The sequence below is a fragment of the Nomascus leucogenys genome, chromosome 17 (genome assembly GCF_006542625.1).
Source record: "Nomascus leucogenys isolate Asia chromosome 17, Asia_NLE_v1, whole genome shotgun sequence".
In the NCBI taxonomy this organism is placed as follows: Eukaryota; Metazoa; Chordata; class Mammalia; order Primates; family Hylobatidae; genus Nomascus; species Nomascus leucogenys.
Window position 1 is genome coordinate 88413758 of NC_044397.1, and position 19383 is coordinate 88433140.

Sequence of the window (19383 nt, forward strand, 5' to 3'; positions counted from 1 at the left end):
TCGAGATCAGGAGTTTCAGACCAGCCTGGCCAACATGGTGAAACCCCGTCTCTACCAAAAGTACAATAATTAGCCAGGCATGGTGGCACATCTGTGGTGGCTCGTGCTAGGAGTCCCAGCTACTCAGGAGGCTGAGGTAGGAGAATCGCTTGAACGCGGGAGGCAGAGGTTGCAGTGAGCTGAGATCGTGTCACTGCACTCTCCAGCCTGGTCAACAGAGCGAAACTCTGTCTCAAAAAAAATAAATAAATAAATAAATAAACCAACCCTAATTGGGGAGGTGCTCCAGCCCGCTCCCACTCTGTGAATTGTCCTGGATAAATATCTGCTTTGTCTTTTGTGGCTTCGTTCTTTTTTTTCTCTTTTTATTGAAACACACTACACCAAAATGCAATAACTTTTTTTTCTTTTCTTTTTTTGACTCCACTCTGAGGCCCAGGCTAGAGTGCAGTGGTACGATCTTGGCGCACTGCAACTTCCACCTCCCAGGTTCAAGCGATTCTCCTGCCTCAGCCTCCAGAGTAGCTGCGTTACAGGTGTGCACCACCACGCCCGGCTGATTTTTTTTTCTTGAAATTTTAAAACCCCTCAAAAACTTTATTATACAGGTGAATTTTGATCATCATGATGGGCTTATCGGTAGGATTTCTGGTAATGAGCACGGGCACCAGGGCCTCCAAAGTTTTTGGACTCACAGCAACGGGGATCAGCTACCGACAGGGTCTGGTCATACTGGATGAGGATGTCTTTGATCTTCTTGGAAGCCTCATCGACATATTTCTGGTAATAGGCCATCAGGGCTTTGGAGATGGACTGACAGCATAAATCGAGGCTACGTGACCACTACCCTTCACATGGACATGGATGTCCACACCAGCAAATCGCTCCTTGCCGAGACCGAGAAGCAAAACTGGCTCCAGCAGCTCGTATTGTAGTGTGCGCAGCTTGATCATCTCCAGGAGCCGCCCGTTCACCTTGATGAGGCCATGGCCGCGTTTGCAGTCCACCACAGCTGTGGCTGTTTTCTTGCCACCTGCACAGACTGCAGCGGGCCCTCAGACCACATGGCTGCGAGCGTGAACTAGAGACCCTCACCAAGGGCGCTGCAATCGGAAAAAATCTAATTTTTTTTTTTTTTTTTTGAGAGGGAGTTTTGCCCTTGTTGCCCAGGCCGGAGTGCAATGGCGTGATCTTGGCTCACTGCAACCTCCGCCTCCCTGGTTCAAGTGATTCTCCAGCCTCAGCCTCCTGAGTAGCTGGGATTACAGGCATCTGCCACCACACCCGGCTAATTTTTGTATTTTTAGTAGAGACGGGGTTTCACCATGTTGGCCAGGCTGGTCTCAAACTCCTGACCTCAGGTGATCCACCCACCTGGTCTCCCAAAGTGCCAGGATTACAGGCATAAGCCACTGCGCCTGGCCATTTTTTTTTAATTTTTATTTTTTTTACATTTTATTTTTGGTTCATGGTTTTTTACATTTGATTTTGGTACATTTTTATTCTGGAGACATGTTCTCACCTCTCGCCCCACTCTTTTTCACCCAAGCTGGAATACAGTGGTGCCATCATATCTCACTGCAGCCTTGACCTCTGGGGCTCCCACCTCACTCTCCCGAGTAGCTGGAACTACAGGTGTGCACCACCACACTTGGCTCATTTTAACTTTTTTTTTTTTTTGTAGAGATAGGGATCTTGCTATATTGTCCAGGCTGGTCTCAAACTCCTGGTCTCAAGCCATCCTCCTGCCTTGGCCTCTCAAAGTGCTGGGATTACAGGTGTGAGCCACCATGCCTGGTCAATAGCTCTAAAATGGATGTGGGGTTGGCTGAGAGTTGGCCAATCCAGGCCGGGCTCAGACGGGAAGCTCTGCTTCATATGGGAACCTTGTGGAGTGCAGGCTGAGGGGAGAGGAACCTCTCAGGGGAAGCCCGTCTCATGGCGATGCTGAGATGCAAAAAGAAATGTTCAAGGTCTCTTGAGGCCTAAGCTTAGAACTGACACGACTGTCGCTTGTGCCCGTCTGCTGCTGGCGAAAGCAAGTCACATGGCCACACCCAAAGTTCAAGGCCCATCATTTTGTCCTCCTCCACAGGTAAGGATTATATCAGGTGTGCTTTTCTTAAATGGGCCCACACACTCATACATCCACACACGATCCATATTCATGGAATATCTCTGGAAGGATATTGGAAACAGTCATCAGGTTTGCTTGCGCGAAGGGTGTCTGGGGATCAGGGAGAGAGAACACTTACTTTCATTCTGTAGTGTTTTATTCTCTATGTCTATGAATGTTTTTTCTGACTGCATTCCTTTTTTTTTTTTTTTTTTCTTTTTTTTTGAGATGGAGTCTCACTCTTTCGTCCAGGCTGGAGGGCAGTGGTGCGATCTTGGCTCACTCGAACCTCTGCCTCCTGGGTTCAAGAGATTCTCCTGCCTCAGCCTCTTGAGTAGCTGGGACTACTAGCACGTGCCACCATGCCCGGCTAATTTTTTGTGTGTATTTTTAGTAGAGACGGGGTTTCACCATGTTGGCCGGGCTGGTCTCAAACTCCTGACCTCAAGTGATCCACCTGCCTCGGCCTCCCAAAGTGCTGGGATGACAGGTGTGAGCCACCTTTCACCAGAAGGTGAAAATAGAAAAGCTCCCACCCTATGTACCCATTTTCCTGACGTGGCAAACTAAGGCTTTAAGGGATAGGGTGGAGTATTTGTTGAATGCCATGTTGGATATGCAAGCAGTTTCTCCTTTCTGAGCCTCAGTTTCCTTTTTTTTTTTTTTTTTTTTTGAGACGGAATCTTGCTCTGTCGCCCAGGCTGGAGTGCAGTGGCGCAATCTCGGCTCACTGCAAGCTCTGCCTCCTGTGTTCACGCCATTCTCCTGCCTCAGCCTCTCCGAGTAGCTGGGACTACAGGCGCCCGCCACCACGCCCAGCTAATTTTTTGTATTTTTTAGTAGAGACAGGGTTTCACCGTAGTCTCGATCTCCTGACCTCGTGATCCGCCCGCCTCAGCCTCCCAAAGTGCTGGGATTACAAGCGTGAGCCACCGTGCCCGGCCTTTTTTTTTTTTTTTTTTTTTTTTGAGACAGGCTCTCACTCTGTCACCCAGGCTAGAGTGCAGTAATATGATCATAGCTCACTGCAGGCTCAGACTCCTGGGCTCAAGCAATCCCCCTGCTTCAGCCTCCTGAGTTGTTGAGATCACATGTGAAACATCACACGTGGCTAATTTTTTTTGGCAGGTGGGTGACGCCTGTAATTCCAGCACTTTGGGAGGCCAAGGCAGGCAGATCATTTCAGGTCAAGAGTTGGAGACCAGCCTAACCAACATGGTGAAACCGTGTCTATACTAAAAATACACAAAAATTAGCGGGGGGTGGTGGTGCATGTCTGTAGTCCCAGCTACTCAGGAGGCTGCAGCAGGAGAATCACTTAAACCCAGGAGGCAGACATTGCAGTGAGCTGATATCGTGCCACTGCATACCAGCCTGGGTGACAGAGCAAGACTCTATCTCAAAAAAATAAACAGGCTGGGCCCAGTGGCTCACGCCTGTAATCCCAACACTTTGGGAGGCCACGGCCGGCAGATCACTTGAGGTCAGGAGTTTGAGACCAGCCTAGCCAATATGGTGAAACCCCATGTCTACTAAAAAGACAAAAAAAATTAGCCAGGTGTGGTTCCTGTAATCCTAACTACTCAGGAGGCTGAGGCAGGAGAATTGCTTTAGCCCAGGACACGGAGATTACAGTGAGCCAAGATCATGCCACTGCACTCCAGCCTGGGCGACAGAGTAAGACTCTATCTCAAAAATAAATAAATAAATAAATAAATAAATAAATAAATAAATAAATAAATAATTTTTTTTTTTGTAGAGATAGGTTCACCCTATGTTCCCCAAGTTAGTCTCAAACTCCTAGGCTCAAGCAGTCCTCCTGCCTTGGCCTCCTGAAGCTCTGAGATTACAGGTATGAGTCACCACATCCAGCCAGTTTCCTCATTTTTAGGTGGGGCTGGTAATAGTGCCTACCTTGGGGGGTCAGCTACAAAGATTCTGGGGCTCTGCTACTCCTTGATTGTGTGACCTTAGACAAGTTACTCAGCCTCTCTGTGCCTCGTCTTTTTCACCTGTGGAATGGAGCGAATCATGGCAGCTGGTGTGAGGATTAACAATTTGTATATAGGAGTTGGCACAGGGCCAGCCTGGGGTAAGAACTCAAACAGCCATTGTTGGCGTTGTGCAAAAGTACTTGGAACAGGGCTGGCTTAAAGGAAGGTTTTCCTGGCCAGGTGTGGTGGCTCATGCTTGTAATCCCAGCACTTTGGGAGGCCAAGGCAGGCAGATCACGAGGTCAGGAGATCAAGACCATTCTGGCTAACATGGTGAAACCCCATCTCTACTAAAAATACAAAAATTAGCCGGGCATGGCGGCACGCACCTGTAGTCCTAACTACTCGGGAGGCTGAGGCAGCAGAATTGTTTGAACCTGGGAGGCGGAAGTTGCAATGAGCCGAGATTGTGCCACTGCACTCCAGCCGGGAAGAAAGCATGACTCCGTCTCAACAACAACAACAACAACAAAAGCAAGAAAGGTTTTCCTTAGTTAACACTTTCTTCTTCTTTCAATCTTTATCTCATTTAATCCTCACCTCAATGCTGTGTGATGAGTGTGACCATCCCCATTTTACAGATGAGGAGACAGAGGCTCAGCCAGAGATCATTGTTCCCCCTGGTTTACGTGGAACAGAAATGGCAGGGCCAGGATTTAAACCTGGATCTGTCTGCCTCCCCGCCGGGCTCCATCCCCTGCCCTCCCCCAACACACGTAGTATTTATCGGGTGCTACCCTGTTCTAAGCCTTTTCTGGGGGATTATCCATTAATCCTCACCACAGCCTTAAAGTAGGGTACCCTGTGAGTCTTGTTTGACAGACCAGAAATCTGAGGTCCAGAGAGGTTACTTCTTGGCTCAGAGGGTCACACAGCTAGCAAATGACCCAGCTGAGATTTGTCCCTGGGCTGCCTGGCTCCAGTCCCTGCACTGCCTGTGGTAAGCATGTGGCAGATCCAGATCCAATGTCCAGCGTCCTGAGGCCAAAAAAATGGGGGGCAGGGGAAAGGCTCTGCTGTCCCTCAATGCTGTGCTGTTGAAATAGCTGGAGCTAGCACTTTGGGAGGCCGAGGCAGGTAGATCACCTGAGGTCAGGAGATCGAGACCAGCCTGGCCAACATGGCAAAACCCTGTCTATACTAAAAATACAGAAATTAGCTGGGCGTGATGGTGCACACCTGTAATCCCAGCTACTCTGGAAGCTGAGGCAGGAGAATCACTTGAACCCGGGAGATGGAGGTTTCAGTGAGCCAAGATCATGCCATTGCACTCCAGGCTGGGCAACAAAGACACTGTCTTTTTTTGTTTTGTTTTGTTTTGTTTTTGAGATGGAGTTTTACTCTTGTTGCCCAGGCTGGAATGCAATGATGCGATCTCGGCTCACTGCAACCTCTGCCTCCCTGGTTCAAGTGATTCTCCTGTCTTAGCCTCCTGACAAGCTGGAATTACAGGTGCATGTCACCAAGCCCGGCTAATTTTTGTAATTTTAGTAGAGACAGGGTTTCATCATATTGGTTAGGCTGGTCTCGAACTCCTGATCTCAGGTGATCCGCCCTCCTCGGCCTCCCAAAGTGCTGGGATTATAGGCATGTGCCACCACTCCCGGTGAGATGCTGTCTTAATTTAAAGAAAAAAAAAAAAAAAAAAGCTGGAGCTTGGCACAGTGGCTCATGCCTATAATCCCAGGACTTTGGGAGGCCAAGGCAGGAGGATCGCTTGAGGTCAGGAGTTCAAGACCAGCCTGAGCAACATAGGGAGACCCCCATCTTTACAAAAAACAACAAAAAGTAGCTGGGTATGGTGGTGCATTTGTAGTCCCAGCTACCTGGGACTTGGGAGGCTGAGGAGGGAGCATTGCTTAAACCTGGGAAATCAAGGCTGCAGTGAGCTATGACTCTGCCGCTGCACTCCAGCCTGGGTGACAGAGTGACGCCTGTCTTTAAAAAAAGCTGGAGTAGGCCGGGCATGGTGTGGCTCACGCCTGTAATCCCAGCACTCTGGGAGGCTGAAGCGGGTGGATCACCTGAGGTCAAGAGTTCAAGACCAGCCTGGCCAACATGGGAAACCCCATCTCTACAAAAATATAAAAATTAGCCAGGCATGATGGCGGGTGCCTGTAATCCCAGCTGCTTGGGAGGCTGGGGCAGGAGAATCGCTTGAACCTGGGAAGCAGAGGTTACACAGTGAGCCAAGATCGTGCCACTGCACTCCAGCCTGGGCAACAGAGCAAGACACTGTCTTAAAAAAAAAAAATGCTGGAATAGTTAGGGTATGAGTTTGAATTTTTATTCCCATGATTCAATCAGCACCCATTCTCCCGAATGCCTTCTCTGTGTTGGGCCTATGCTGGGTGGCACTGGGGACACAATGGAGACTGACGTGGCCCCTGGCTCCCTCCTCCCTTCTTGGGGCTCATAGTCTAATATGGGACTGACCTGTCTCCCAACACTGATGACCCAGAGTTGGCAGGGCTGGATGTGGGAGCCCAAGAGGCTGGAAACCTGGGAAGTAAGAAAGGGCTTCCTGGAGGAGGAAGCATCAGCACGGGGGCTCAGACAACAGGGAAGTAGAGGGCACGTTGGCTGCAATTCGGGGCGAGTGCGGAGTGAGTCTGGGGTTTGGTCCACGGACCAGCAGCGCCCTCTGCTGGAAGCATCCCATAGTGCAGTGACCGGGGTACAGCGCGCATTGAGCCATGCATATATGTATGCATTTATTTATTTATTTTTGAGATGGAGTTTCGCTCTTGTTGCCCAGGCAGGATTGTAATGGTGTGATCTCGGCTCACTGCAACCTCTGCCTCTGGGGTTCAAGCGATTCGCCTGCCTCAGCCTCCCAAGTAGCTGGGATTACAGACGTGCGCTACCACGCCCGGCTAATTTTGTATTTTTAGTAGAGATGAGGGTTCACCGTCTTGGCCAGGCTGGTCTCGAACTCCTGACCTCAAGTGATCCAGCCCCTTCAGCCTCCCAAAGTGCCGGGATTACAGGTGTGAGCCACTGCGCCGTCCTCAAGTTATATTAGAATCATGTCCTCCTAGCTTTGGCCAGCTTACTGTTCTAGGACTTGATTCGTTTATTCAGTCACAATTTACTGAGCACTAACTTTGCATCAGGCTCTTGCTGAAGATACAGTGCTGACAATATACAGCCCTGCCCTCAGAGCTGACATAGTAGAGGAGAAAAAGGAACCCATAATATACAGTCAGTAGCGAGTATTTACTAAGTACTTTCTATGTGCAAGGCCCTGATAAAAGTACTGTCCTGGCCAGGCACTGTGGCTCACGCCTGTAATCCCAGCACTTTGGGACGCCGAGGCGGGCAGATCACCTAAGGTCAGGAGTTTGAGATCAGCCTGGCCAACGTGGAGAAACCCCGTCTCTACTAAAAATACAAAAATTAGCTGGGCATGGTGGCGGGCGCCTGTAATCCCCAGCTACTCGGGAGGCTGAGACAGGAGAATGACTTGAACCCGGGAGTTGCAGTGAGCCAAGATAAGATAGCGCCATTGTACTCCAGCCTGGGTGACAGAGCGAGACTGTGTCTCAAAAAAAAAGTACTGTCCCTGTATTAGTTAACATTCAGTTCTGAAAGCCTTAGACTATTTCTATTTTATTGACTAGGGAAACTGAGGCACAGAGAGGTTAAGTTACTTGCCCAAGGCCTGCACAGCAAGTAAGTGCCGGAATCAGATTTGAACCCTGAGCCCAATTCTTAGATACCACATTCCCTTGCCAATAATGTAATGTATATTATATAACATAACATAATGATGTGATATATGTTATATAAAATAACTTTAGGGGCCAGGGGCGGTGGCTCACTCCTGTAATCCCAGAACTTTAGGAGGCCGAGGCGGGAGGATCACTTGAGGTCAGGAGTTTGAGACCAGCCTGGCTGACATGGCGAAACCCCGTCTCTACTGGAAATATAAAAAGTAGCCGGGCGTGGTGGCGGACACCTGTAGTCGCAGCTACTCGGGAGGCTGAGATGGGAGAATCGCTTGAACTTGGGAGGTGGAGGTTGCAGTGAGCCGAGATCGCGCTACTGCACTCCAGCCTGGGTGACAGAGCGAGACTCCCTCTCAATAAATAAATAAATAAAATAATTTTAGGCCCTGAAAAGTTTTGTGAACAAAATCAAGAGGACTATGTAATGTTTTGGTGGAAGGGTGCCATTTAGAAGGGGGCAATCAGGGAAGGCCTGCCGGAGGAGGTGGCCTTTGAGAAGAGACCTACAGACTATGAGATCTGTGGGAAGAGAGATTGAAGCAGGCCACACAACCAAAGAAAAGGCTCCGGGGCAGGCACTGCAAGAAAGCCACCGGTCTAGGATCTAAAGTTTCCAAGGTTTTAGCTTGGCCAAGGCCCCTGCGCTACAGTCACCCCGATTCGAGGTGTCCTGGAGGTTACCAGCTCCGCGTGCGAAGTTCTGCCATTCCCGCGGGGCTAGAGCCACGAGGCTGAACTTCCCGCGAGCGGTGGGCGTGGCCGGCTCACCTGCGGGGGCAAGGCTCCCGGCCGCCCCGCCCCTCGGAGGAGCCGCCCGCGGTCCCAGACGCCCGGCGCAGCGGGAGCGGCGGGGCGTGCCTGGCCTGTGGGACGCGACCGAGCGCAGTGGGGCGAAGCGGGGCCGGAGCCGCCCGCGGTCAGGTGGGCGCCGGGAGTGGGGTGCGGGACTCTCGGAGAGCCGCGATGATGGGGGGCGGGGGTGAAGGGCGAGGACGGGGCCTGGAGCAACCCTGGGCCCGCTCGCCCTGAGACGGGAAAGGGCTTTGGGGCTCCCGGATGCCCCCTGTCCCGACCTGGGGCTCTCCGGGATCTGGTGGCCTGACTGGGGTCGCACGCCCCCCACCCCAGCGCAGGTAAACAGCGAGGACAGGGCGGGGCCTGGGAGGGGGAGGGAGGCGGCCCTTGCGACGGCGGGTGAGCCTGGTGCCCTGGTGCGCGGGGCTGGGCAGGCCAGGGTAAGTTGGTGAGGCTTGCGGGGCTGGGCCACGATGGGAGTCTCCTGCCTGCCTGTGAGGCTTTGTGTGTGTGCAAGAGAGAGTGTCAGGCTGTGGGTATGAGGGTGAAAGCGACTGTCCTCCGTGTAACCCTGTGATGGGACTGTGTGTACGATGTGACACTTTTAGCAATGTGAAAATGTGGGCGACCTCTGACTGGAATGGTGTGTGTGTGTAGAATTGGATTGTCGGTAGCACTTTATGACCAAGAGCTAGTGCGACTGTAGTCAACTTTCTGCTTGGCCTGATGTGCGTGTGTGTGGCTGTGTGTGTGGCTGTCTTCATGGCAGGGAGTGGAACTGGTTGTAGGATTAGGTGTGATTGTTGACCACGAGGTTGTGTGGCTGTGGTTGTCTTTCTGCCTGTTGGTGTGTGTGTGGGGGGGTGGGTGTGGTGGACAGTGTGGCACTGGATCAGTGATAGGTGACTACGATTGACTTTTGATTGTGTCACTGTGATGGTGCACAGGGCTGGGCGGAACTGTCCAGAAGTGGGGCTGTTTCATGGGATGGTGTGCCTCGGGGTTGGATGAGTGAGGTGTGGAGGTGTGTGAAGCCGTGTGTGCGTGTGTGTGTAGAGAGGAACTGGAGGGTGTGTGATCTGCACCGATGCCGTGGCTGGCAGTGGTGTGCAATGGAGAGTTTGTGGGAGATGGAAGTGGAGATGTGGACATTTAAGTGGGATGCTCCTCCAAGTGGGTGACAGGATGGAAAAGGGAGTCTGCGTCAGGGATCGGTGTGTGGGACTGTGCCCATGATTATCAGCTGTGCGGTTGTGCACCCGGGGCTCTGTGTGAGTGTGGGAACTGGTGTGTGTCTGGGACACAGCCCGAGTGCTGGATGGCTGTGGTTGAGCTGTGTTTGTTGCTGTGGTTGTCAATCTGGCTGTGGAGTGGTGTGTGTAAGGCTGTGTCTGAGGTTATGGAGGGAGGTTGTTACATCGGCAAAATTGTGTGAAGAATGGTTGTGGTTGTCAGGATGACTCTTGATGAACCTGTGTGGTTGTGAGTTCAACCATTTATGATGTTTGTGTGTGAGGTGTGAGACTAGGTATGGTGTGATATACACAAGCACATAGAGATTGGCCGGGTGCAGTGGCTCATACCTGTAATCTCAACACTTTGGGAGGCTGAGGCGGGGGGGATTGCTTGAACCCAGGAATCCTAGACTAGCCTGGGCAATATGGTGATACTCCGTCTCTACAAAACACAAAAATTAGCCGGGCATAGTTTAGTTTTTTAAAAATTAAAAAAAGGTTGGCTGGGCGCGGTAGCTCACGCCTGTAATCCCAGCACTTTGGGAGGCCAAGGGGTCGGGGGGGGGGGGGGTGGATCATTTGAGGTCAGGAGTTCGAGACCAGCCTGGCCAACATGGTGAAACCCCGTCTCTATTAAAAATACAAAAATTAGCCAGGTGTGGTGGCCGATGCCTGTAATCCCAGCTACTTGGGAGGGTGAGGGAGGAGAACCGCTTGAACCTGGGAGGTGGAGACTGCAGTGAGCCAAGATCATGCCATTGCACTCCAGTCTGGGCAACAGAGCGAGACTCAGTCTCAAAAAAATAAAATTTTAAAAAGGTTGATATATACATCACATACATACACATACATATCTCTAGAGAGAGGGAGAGATCAATGACGATCAAGTCTATGGTGCACAAAATGTACAGGACCCTTACTGTATGTGATCGTGCGTGTACAACATGTGCAAAAACTGCTGGGCTGCTTATGGTGGATGCAGTGGCTTGAGTGAAGTGTGCGAGAACGTGGCATCCCTCCACGCATATTCACAGCTCTGTTCCGACAGTGGAGCTGAATCTGAGTACTCATGTGTACATGGCGCGTAGGTGTGGGAGTCCCTGCTGGCCAGGCCTGGAGGGGGAGGAAGAGGAAGTGGGGAAACTGGCGAGGGATCCACAGTGAATCTTGGGAGTGTGTGCATCTGGAGGTGCGTTGGGCGCATTGTGGGGAGTTGGCTGCTTGGGAGTCATGTGAGTTCGGGGGACAGCGAGTGTCAGTCAAGTGCAAGGAGATGGTCTGAACGTGAGTGACTTGGGGAGTGGGAGAGACAGAGTTAGTTTCTGCGTGGGTTGGCTTTTCTTTCTTTTTTTTAAAATAATATTATCATTTTTTGACATGGAGTTTTGCTCTTGTCACCCAGGCTGGAGTGCGGTGGCGTGATCTTGGCTAACCGCAACCTCCACCTCTCGGGTTCAAGCGATTCTCGTGCCTCAGCCTCATGAGTAGCTGGGGACTACAGGCGCATATCACCGTGCCTGGCTAATTTTGTGTTTTTAGTAGAGCCGGGGTTTCACCATGTTGGCCAGGCTAGTCTCAAACTCCTGACCTCAACTGATCCACCCACCTCGGCCTCCCAAAGTGCTGGGATTACAGGCGTGAGCCACCGTGCCCGGGCTTGGCTTTTATTTCTAAGAGAATATACCTGTGTGTTGGGTGCGATTTCCAAAAGGGGAGTGTATACAGATTGTTTTTGAAAGAATAGTGTATGTGTGTGCCTGAGTCAGTGTGTTGTCTTAGGCTGTATTTCTAAAAGGAAAATGTAAATGTTTGTATTGAATTGTATATTTAATAGGAGAAAGTGAGTGCGTGTTCTGTTTCTAAGAGGAGACTGTATATTATGTTGTATTTCTTTCTTTTTTTTTTTTTTTTTTTGAGACTGGGTCTTACTCTTTCACCCAGGCTGAGTGCAGTGGCACTATCATGGCTCACTGCAGCTTCGACCTCCTGGGTTCAAGCAATCCTTCTACCTCAGGCTCCAGGTACACCACCACCACAACCGGCTAATTTTTTAATTTTCCCAGGCTGGCCTTGAACTCCTGGGCTCAAGTGATCCTCCTGCCTCAGCCAAAATCCCAAAGTGCTGGGAGTACAGGTGTGAGCCACCGCACCTGGCCTACATTGTGTTTCTAATGAGGGAGTGTGTGTGTGTGTGTGTAACTGTATTTCTGGGAGGGTGCATGCATGAACCATGTTTTTTTGTTTTTGTTTTTGTTTTTTTTTTAATGAAGTCTCACTCTGTCGCCCAGGCTGGATTGCAGTGGCGCGACCTTGGCTCACTGCAACCTCCCCCTCCCGGGTTCAAGCAATTCTCCTGCCTCAGCCTCCCAAGTAGCTGGGATTACAGGTGTGCGCCACCACCCCAGCTAATTTTTTTTTTTTAGTAGAGACGGGGTTTCACCCTGTTGGCCAGGCTGGTCTCGAACTCCTGGCCTCAAGTGATCTGCCCACCTCGGCCTCCCAAAGTGCTGGCATTACAGGCGTGAGCCACTACACCTGGCCCCATGTTGTATTGGAGAGAAGGGAGAGTGCGTGTGTGTGTCAAATTGTATTTCGGAGAGGAAAATGTATATGTTGCATTGTGTCTTTGAGGAGGGTGCAGGTGTGTGAGTGTGTTTCTGAGGAGTGTTTGTGTGTCTATGAGGACCCCAGAGGCACCACCAGCTAAGTTTCTGTGACCTTGTCACCCACATACAACCACATGAAGTCCCATAGAGGGGGGCCCCCGCCCACTATGAGCTGGGCTTCAGACTCTTAGCTGTCACATGGCCAGTGTGACATCCCTGGACCACACCTATCACACGTGTGTCCCGACAGGCCCTAGGCTGGCTAAGCTTGTCTGATGGAGGAGGGTGGAGCCCCTGTTCCCCCAGGGTCCATCTGTTGCCTGGGAGCCAACACATGGCCCCATCCTCATTCCCCCCAACCTAGAGGCCTCCTGGGCTTCCGGGGGCCCTGGCCCCTTGGCCCTCTCCTCCCACCCCACCCACCCCCAGTGGTCTGACTGGTTCCCAACAAAAACACCCTAAGAATGAGCTCACGCAGAGGCTGCCGCCTCCACACGCCCCGCCCCACTCGTCCGGCAGAGGAGGGTGCATCTGGTCCCAGGTCACAGAGCCAACTGGGAGCTCTGGGCCAGGGGATCCAAGGGCCTTGGGGTGGGGAAGGCTGGCCAGGTGAGCTGAGGGCAGATGGGGGACCCCAGGCTAGCTGTTTGCTCTCTCTTGGTTAATTACACATAGGATTTGGGAACTGTCCTCAGGGCAGAACCCTGGGTTGGGAGGACAGACGAAGGTAGACGAGACTGTTCCAGATGAGAGCTGGCTGGGATGGGTGTGGAGACTGGGATGGAGAGGGTGTGGAGGCAGAGGGCTGGCCAGGATGGGTGGAGTAGGGAAGAGCCAGGATGGGGAGAAGTTAGGGGTCCTGATGGCCATTATGGGAATAGAGGCTGGGGGCCAACTGACTGGCCCGGGCAATGATTCCCCAAACCCCTCACCATTGCTCCCCAGGAGCAGCAATGTCTGTGCAGGTGGCGGCTCCCGGAAGTGCGGGGCTGGGCCCAGAGCGCCTGAGCCCTGAGGAGCTGGTGCGGCAGACGAGGCAAGTGGTCCAGGGGCTGGAGGCACTGCGGGCAGAGCACCATGGCCTGGCTGGGCACCTGGCGGAGGCCCTGGCGGGACAGGGCCCAGCGGCCGGCTTGGAGATGCTGGAGGAAAAGCAGCAGGTGGTGAGCCACTCGCTGGAGGCCATCGAGCTGGGGCTGGGCGAGGCCCAGGTATGAGGGGGCCAGGTAGGGAGCTGGGGGAGGGTCAGCTGAGGGCGGAGGGAGGGCCAGGTATGAGGGGGACAGGTATGCAGGGGTCTGGGAGAGGGGTTCACTATTGCAGAGGGGCACACTTTGGGAGGCCGAGGTGGGTGGGTCACTTGAGGTCAGGAGTTCAAGACTAGCCTGGCCAACATGGCAAAACCCCATCTCTACTAAAAATAGAAAAATTAGCTGGGCATGAGGGCTCCTGTAATCCTGGCTACTCAGGAGGCTGAGGCATGAGAATCGCTTGAACCTAGGAGGCGGAGGTTGCAGTGAGTGGAGATCGTGCCATTCCACTCCAGTCTGGGCGACAGAGAGAGACTGTCTCAAAAAACAAAAAAAAAGTATGGCAGAGAGGCACATCTGGGGCAGGGGGAGGCCTAGGGGAACCAGGCCTGGGAAGGGGAGGCTCCAGGTCAGAGATGGAGTCCCTTAGCAGCTTTAGGGGGTCCTTGTGTATGACAGGGACCCCTGAACCAGATGGCATTCTTCAGTAAACTCTGGGTCCTAGGGCAAGTTTAGGGGTGAAATCAGAGGGGTCCCTGGGAGCCTCTGAGGGCACTGGAGCCATGTTGGTGGAGTCTCTGCAGAATCTGGGGGTGTCGTGCATAGTAGTGGGGTGCTGCAGCCTGATTCAAGGCCTGGGCTGGGTCAGGGGCTGTCTGGCAGGGTAGGAACCAACCTCGACTTGGGACCCCCACCCCGGGCAGGTGCTGCTGGCTCTGTCAGCACACGTGGGTGCACTGGAGGCAGAGAAGCAGCGGCTGCGCTCCCAGGCCCGGCGGCTGGCCCAGGAGAACGTGTGGCTGCGGGAGGAACTGGAGGAGACGCAGCGGCGGCTTCGGGCCAGTGAGGAGGCCGTGGCCCAGCTGGAGGAGGAGAAGCGCCACCTGGAGTTCCTGGGGCAGCTGCGACAGTACGACCCACCGGCGGAGAACCAGGTGCTACGGGCAGGGCGAGGCGGGGGGCGCTGGGCCCTTCACAGAGCCCCACAGTCCCCCAGACCCTCCTTAGAATCCCACAGTCCCCAAGACCCTCCTTAGAATCCCACAGTCCCCAAGACCCTCCTTAGAATCCCACAGTCCCCCAGGCCCTCCTTAGAATCCCACGGTCCCCCAGACCCTCCTTAGAATCCCACAGTCCCCCAACCCTCCACAGAGCCCCCAGACCCACCAGAACTTCCACAGATGCCCCCACTAGCTACTCCATGAAGCCCCCGAGCCTTGCCAGTCCCCCAGGGGACCTCTGACGCTCGTGATCACTACCTCCCTCAAACCTTGAGATAGGCTGGGTGTGATGGCTCACGCCTGTAATCCCAGCACTTTGGGAGGCTGAGGCAAGCGGATCACCTGAGGTCCGGAGTTCGAGACCAGCCTGACCAACATGGAGAAACCCCGTCTCTACTAAAAATACAAAATGAGCTGGGTGTGGTGGCACATGCCTGTAATCCCAGCTACTCCGGAGGCTGAGGCAGGAGAATGGCTTGAACTCAGGAGGTGGAGGTTGCTGTGAGCCAAGATCGTGCCATTGCACTCCAGCCTGGGCAATGAGCGAAACTCTGTCTCAAAAAAAAAAAAAAGCCCCAGTCTCTGAAACAAAGCCCCCACTGCCCCGGCCCCCCCCTTTCCTGTCCCTGCAGCAGTCTGAGTCCCCCCCTCGCCGAGACAGCCTGGCCTCCCTGTTCCCCAGCGAGGAGGAGGAGAGAAAAGGTGGGTGTCGGGAGTACATGCCACAGAGGATGGCAGGCCAGGGGGGGGAAGGGGCTCTGAGCTGCAGGACCCCAAAGTCTCTGAGCAGAGGATGGGGAGATGAAGGCAGGGTCAGGAGGACCCTGAATGTGACACTGCAGGTGAGGCTGGGAGCCGCAAAGACAGGGTAACCGCCATGAGCCCGGCAGACCCCGTATTCACATCCCACAGGGCAGGTGGGCTGCCGTGTTCCTGTCCCGAGGCCAGGATGCATCCCACCAGCTGGTTAGATGCTAGTGACTCCTATCTCAGAAGTTAGCGTGGGGGTCCATAGTCCCAGGGGCCAATTAGGCAGTCGGGCAGTTCTGGGGCATGTGTCTCCTCGCGCGAGGCTGGAGGGGCAGGACGCTTAGGAGGCTTGCAGTGACCTAGAGCCCACTGTGCCCCACCCAGGTCCTGAGGCCGCAGGAGCAGCAGCGGCTCAGCAGGGTGGCTATGAGATCCCTGCCCGCCTTCGGACACTGCATAACCTCGTGATCCAGTATGCGGGGCAGGGCCGCTATGAGGTGGCGGTGCCTCTGTGCCGCCAGGCCTTGGAGGACCTGGAACGCAGCTCGGGCCACTGCCATCCTGACGTGGCCACCATGCTCAACATCCTGGCGCTGGTGTACCGGTGAGCGCTGTGGCTGGCAGCAGGAACGGCAGGGACCCATTGGGTGCAAGTGGAAGGATCCTGGTGTCCCCTCTGCCACCATGGAGCACCTGGGGAGGCAGGGGGAGGGGACAGCCAGAATGGGAAAGGGAAGTCTCCTGCTATGAGAACAGCAAAGAGGGAGTGGGACGGGGATCTGGGGGGGCCACTGAGCCAGGCAGAGAGGAGTCAGAGAGCATGGACACCAGCGACTCCAACAGAGCAGGCAAGAGACCTGGGGTGTCTAGAAGCTTGGCAGAGGTCTGGGGGTACAGGGCCCAGTGTTAGAGAACTGGGAGGTATGGTGGGGCCCACAAAAGGCCCTCAAAGGGTGCCACCCATGCTTGGTTCAGCCAGATTCCCTGGGCCTGCCAGGATCGGCCCAGCCCCTGTGGCTGCAGCTGCCCCAACCCCTGGCTAACCCCCTCCATTCCTGGGGCCCCCCACAGGGACCAGAACAAGTACAAAGAAGCCACAGACCTTCTCCATGATGCCCTGCAGATCCGGGAGCAGACGCTGGGCCCTGAGCACCCTGCAGTGAGTGGGGCCCCAGGGAGACGATATGGGGCCGAAGTGGGGCCGTGCCTGCCCATCCCTGACCTGTGCCTCCCCCAACCCCGCAGGTGGCCACCACGCTCAACAACTTGGCCGTCCTCTATGGGAAGCGCGGGCGTTACCGAGAGGCAGAGCCCCTGTGCCAGCGCGCTTTGGAGATCCGAGAGAAGGTCCCATCCCCCTTACCCAACCCTGAAGAACCCCTTGTCCCGTGTAGCCCTCCCCATGGATCCTGAGCACTTACATCATGACCCTGACCCTTGGGCCCCTTGCGTTTGGTACTGGGAGACCCCAATTGGAGCCTAGATCACCCAACCCATCACCTTTGACCTTCTGAGATCCCAGTTTGGTCTTGACCCTGACTCTGACCTTGCGCCTTAACTCACACATCACCCCCCAAGTGGGTCCCCCCACAGCCTTTCCAACCCTCATGGCCACTGGCGCGAGCCCAACCCTGTCCTACCCATCTCACCCTGTGCCCCACAAGTTTCTGGACCACCATGACCTCTGACCTTGGTAATCCCGTTCGATGGTATAACGTGTGCCCCCAGCCCCCAACCTCTCAGGTCACTCTCTGCTTTGACCCTGTAATCCCCAACTCATGACCACCATACAGCAGTGATGTCACGTGTCCCACCAATCCTGTATGATCCCTCTGACTTGTGACCCCTGGCCCCCAGGTCCTGGGTGCTGACCACCCAGATGTGGCCAAGCAGCTCAACAACCTGGCACTGCTGTGCCAGAACCAGGGCAAGTTTGAGGACGTGGAGCGGCACTATGCCCGGGCCCTGAGCATCTATGAGGCACTGGGCGGGCCCCATGACCCCAACGTGGCCAAGACCAAGAACAACCTGGTGAGGTCCCTGGGGCTCAGAGTGGGCCCAGAGTGGAGGGTTCTGCCCTGGGGAGGCACCCATTGGTTGGATACAGGGTGAGCACCGTGAGGGTGGGGGGGTCCCCCCAGGCCAGGTCCTTGGAGCAAGTGTCAGACACAGGAGCTGGCTCAGCACAGAACACGGTATCAGGAAACGTGTAAGTAAGTCCATGGCAGCCAGAGACCAGCCAGTGAAGAAGCTGGCAGGCACAGATGGCAGCAGCAGACAAAATTTATTGAGCTCACTGTGGCCGGCTCCCCTCTTAGCCCGGTCCCCACATTGCTAGTTCTTACAGCATCCCTGTGAGGTGGGAGCTGTCGCTCCACTTTTCGTGAGAAGACAGGCACAGAGGCCATGCCACCAGCCCAAAGTAGGACAGACAGGCTCGGAAACAGGAGGCTGCCCGCCCTCCATCCCCTGCGCAGGAACTAGGGCCAAGCTCCAAGCCCCCTCTGCCCCAGGGCAAGGCTTTAGGCAGGGGAGGGATACGGCCAGGTCAGCACATTAGGAAGTGGGACTGGGGCCAGGTGTGGTGGCTCACGCCTGTAACCCTAGCACTTTGGGAGTCCAAGGCAAGAGGATCACTTGAGGCTAGGAGTTCAAGACCAGCCTGGGCAACATACTAAGACCCTGTCTCTACAAACAACAAAAAAAAGCAGGACTGGATGCAGTGTTGGGAACTGGGGTCCGAAAAGTTCCCAGACTAGAGCCAAGATCACCCAAGACACTCCCTTCTCCGCAGGCCTCAGCCTACCTGAAACAGAACAAGTACCAACAAGCGGAAGAGCTGTACAAAGAAATCCTTCACAAGGAGGACCTACCCGCCCCTCTTGGTGAGCCCCTAGCCCCTGCCTTCCCTCCTGGTGGCTTCTCTGTGTCCCCATCTCAATGTCCCCCATCTTTCCCCCTAGGTGCCCCCAATACAGGCACAGCTGGTGACGCAGAACAGGTGAGGACGGGCTGTGCTTCGGCTCCTGGGGTGGGTGTGGGGACTGCATAGACTTGGGGGACTGAGCAGTATCCCCGGCCCCTCCCCAGACCCTTCGCCGCAGCAGCTCACTCTCCAAGATCCGTGAGTCTATCAGGCGAGGAAGTGAGAAGCTGGTCTCTCGTCTCCGAGGCGAGGGGGCGGCGGGGGCAGCCGGGTGAGTGTTGATCAGGTCGGCAAAGAGCCCTGACATCAGCAGAATCCGCAGCCCACCCCACCCCGTCATGCTCAAGAACCTTCCATGGCTCCCATCTCCCCTGTGATACACACAGATCAAACCCTGTGCTGGAAAGGTCTCTCGTGGAGGGGGGCCACTCCTGGATTCACTCATTTCCTCCCTGCTGCCCCCTTTGCAGAATGAAGAGAGCCATGTCACTCAACACACTGAATGTGGATGCCCCAAGGGCTCCTGGGACTCAGGTGAGGGGGACATCTGGGTCAAAAATGGAGGGGGCCGTGTGGGTAGGCGCAGAGATAAGGCAAAGGCAGGGAGGTCGGGCCGGCGTCGGAGTCAGCAGGTGGTGGGTTGGTGTCAGAAGAGACCCAGGACAGGAGCAAAGATGGGTTTTACTTGGGGTAGAGGCGATGGGGGGTGGACAGTTGGCTGCCAGGCTGGACCTGGAGCTGGAAGGTGGATGTAGCACCTGCCCCTCCCCTCCCCTCCAACCATCCCCTGTGCCTGTCTCTAGTTTCCCAGCTGGCACCTGGACAAGGCCCCTCGGACCCTCAGTGCCAGTACCCAGGACCTGAGCCCCCACTAACGTCCAGTGAACTGCATTGGCTGCAGCTTCTTGGGAACAGTGTGGGAGGGATCTCCTGGACCCCCCCCGCTGCCTCTGGGTACTTGGTGGATAGCTGCCTTCTC

The 19383-nt window shown here is 54.5% G+C and overlaps 1 protein-coding gene and 1 pseudogene across 1 annotated transcript; one reads left to right on the forward strand and one right to left on the reverse strand.

Moving 5' to 3' along the window:
- Positions 1-633: 633 nt before the first annotated feature.
- LOC100595458 lies at positions 634-1090 on the reverse strand (annotated as a pseudogene).
- Positions 1091-13299: 12209 nt separating this feature from the next.
- KLC3 (kinesin light chain 3) lies at positions 13300-19331 on the forward strand. Its single transcript, XM_030796669.1, has 12 exons — positions 13300-13688; positions 14432-14662; positions 15361-15430; positions 15863-16082; positions 16550-16637; positions 16724-16825; positions 17336-17509; positions 18273-18363; positions 18442-18479; positions 18569-18675; positions 18875-18938; positions 19208-19331. Exons 1-12 carry the CDS (start codon positions 13389-13391, stop codon positions 19277-19279), a joined length of 1557 nt encoding a protein of 518 aa, XP_030652529.1. The 5' UTR covers positions 13300-13388; the 3' UTR covers positions 19280-19331.
- The last annotated feature ends 52 nt before the right edge of the window (positions 19332-19383 follow it).

Excerpts from the sequence above, each read along its gene's own strand:
- KLC3 (XM_030796669.1), top strand. The coding sequence starts at position 13,389 with ATGATTCCCCAAACCCCTCACCATTGCTCCCCAGGAGCAGCAATGTCT. Across the intron at positions 13,689-14,431 it reads TGGGGCTGGGCGAGGCCCAG|GTGCTGCTGGCTCTGTCAGC; the intron begins GTATGAGGGGGC and ends CACCCCGGGCAG. Across the intron at positions 15,431-15,862 it reads CGAGGAGGAGGAGAGAAAAG|GTCCTGAGGCCGCAGGAGCA; the intron begins GTGGGTGTCGGG and ends TGCCCCACCCAG.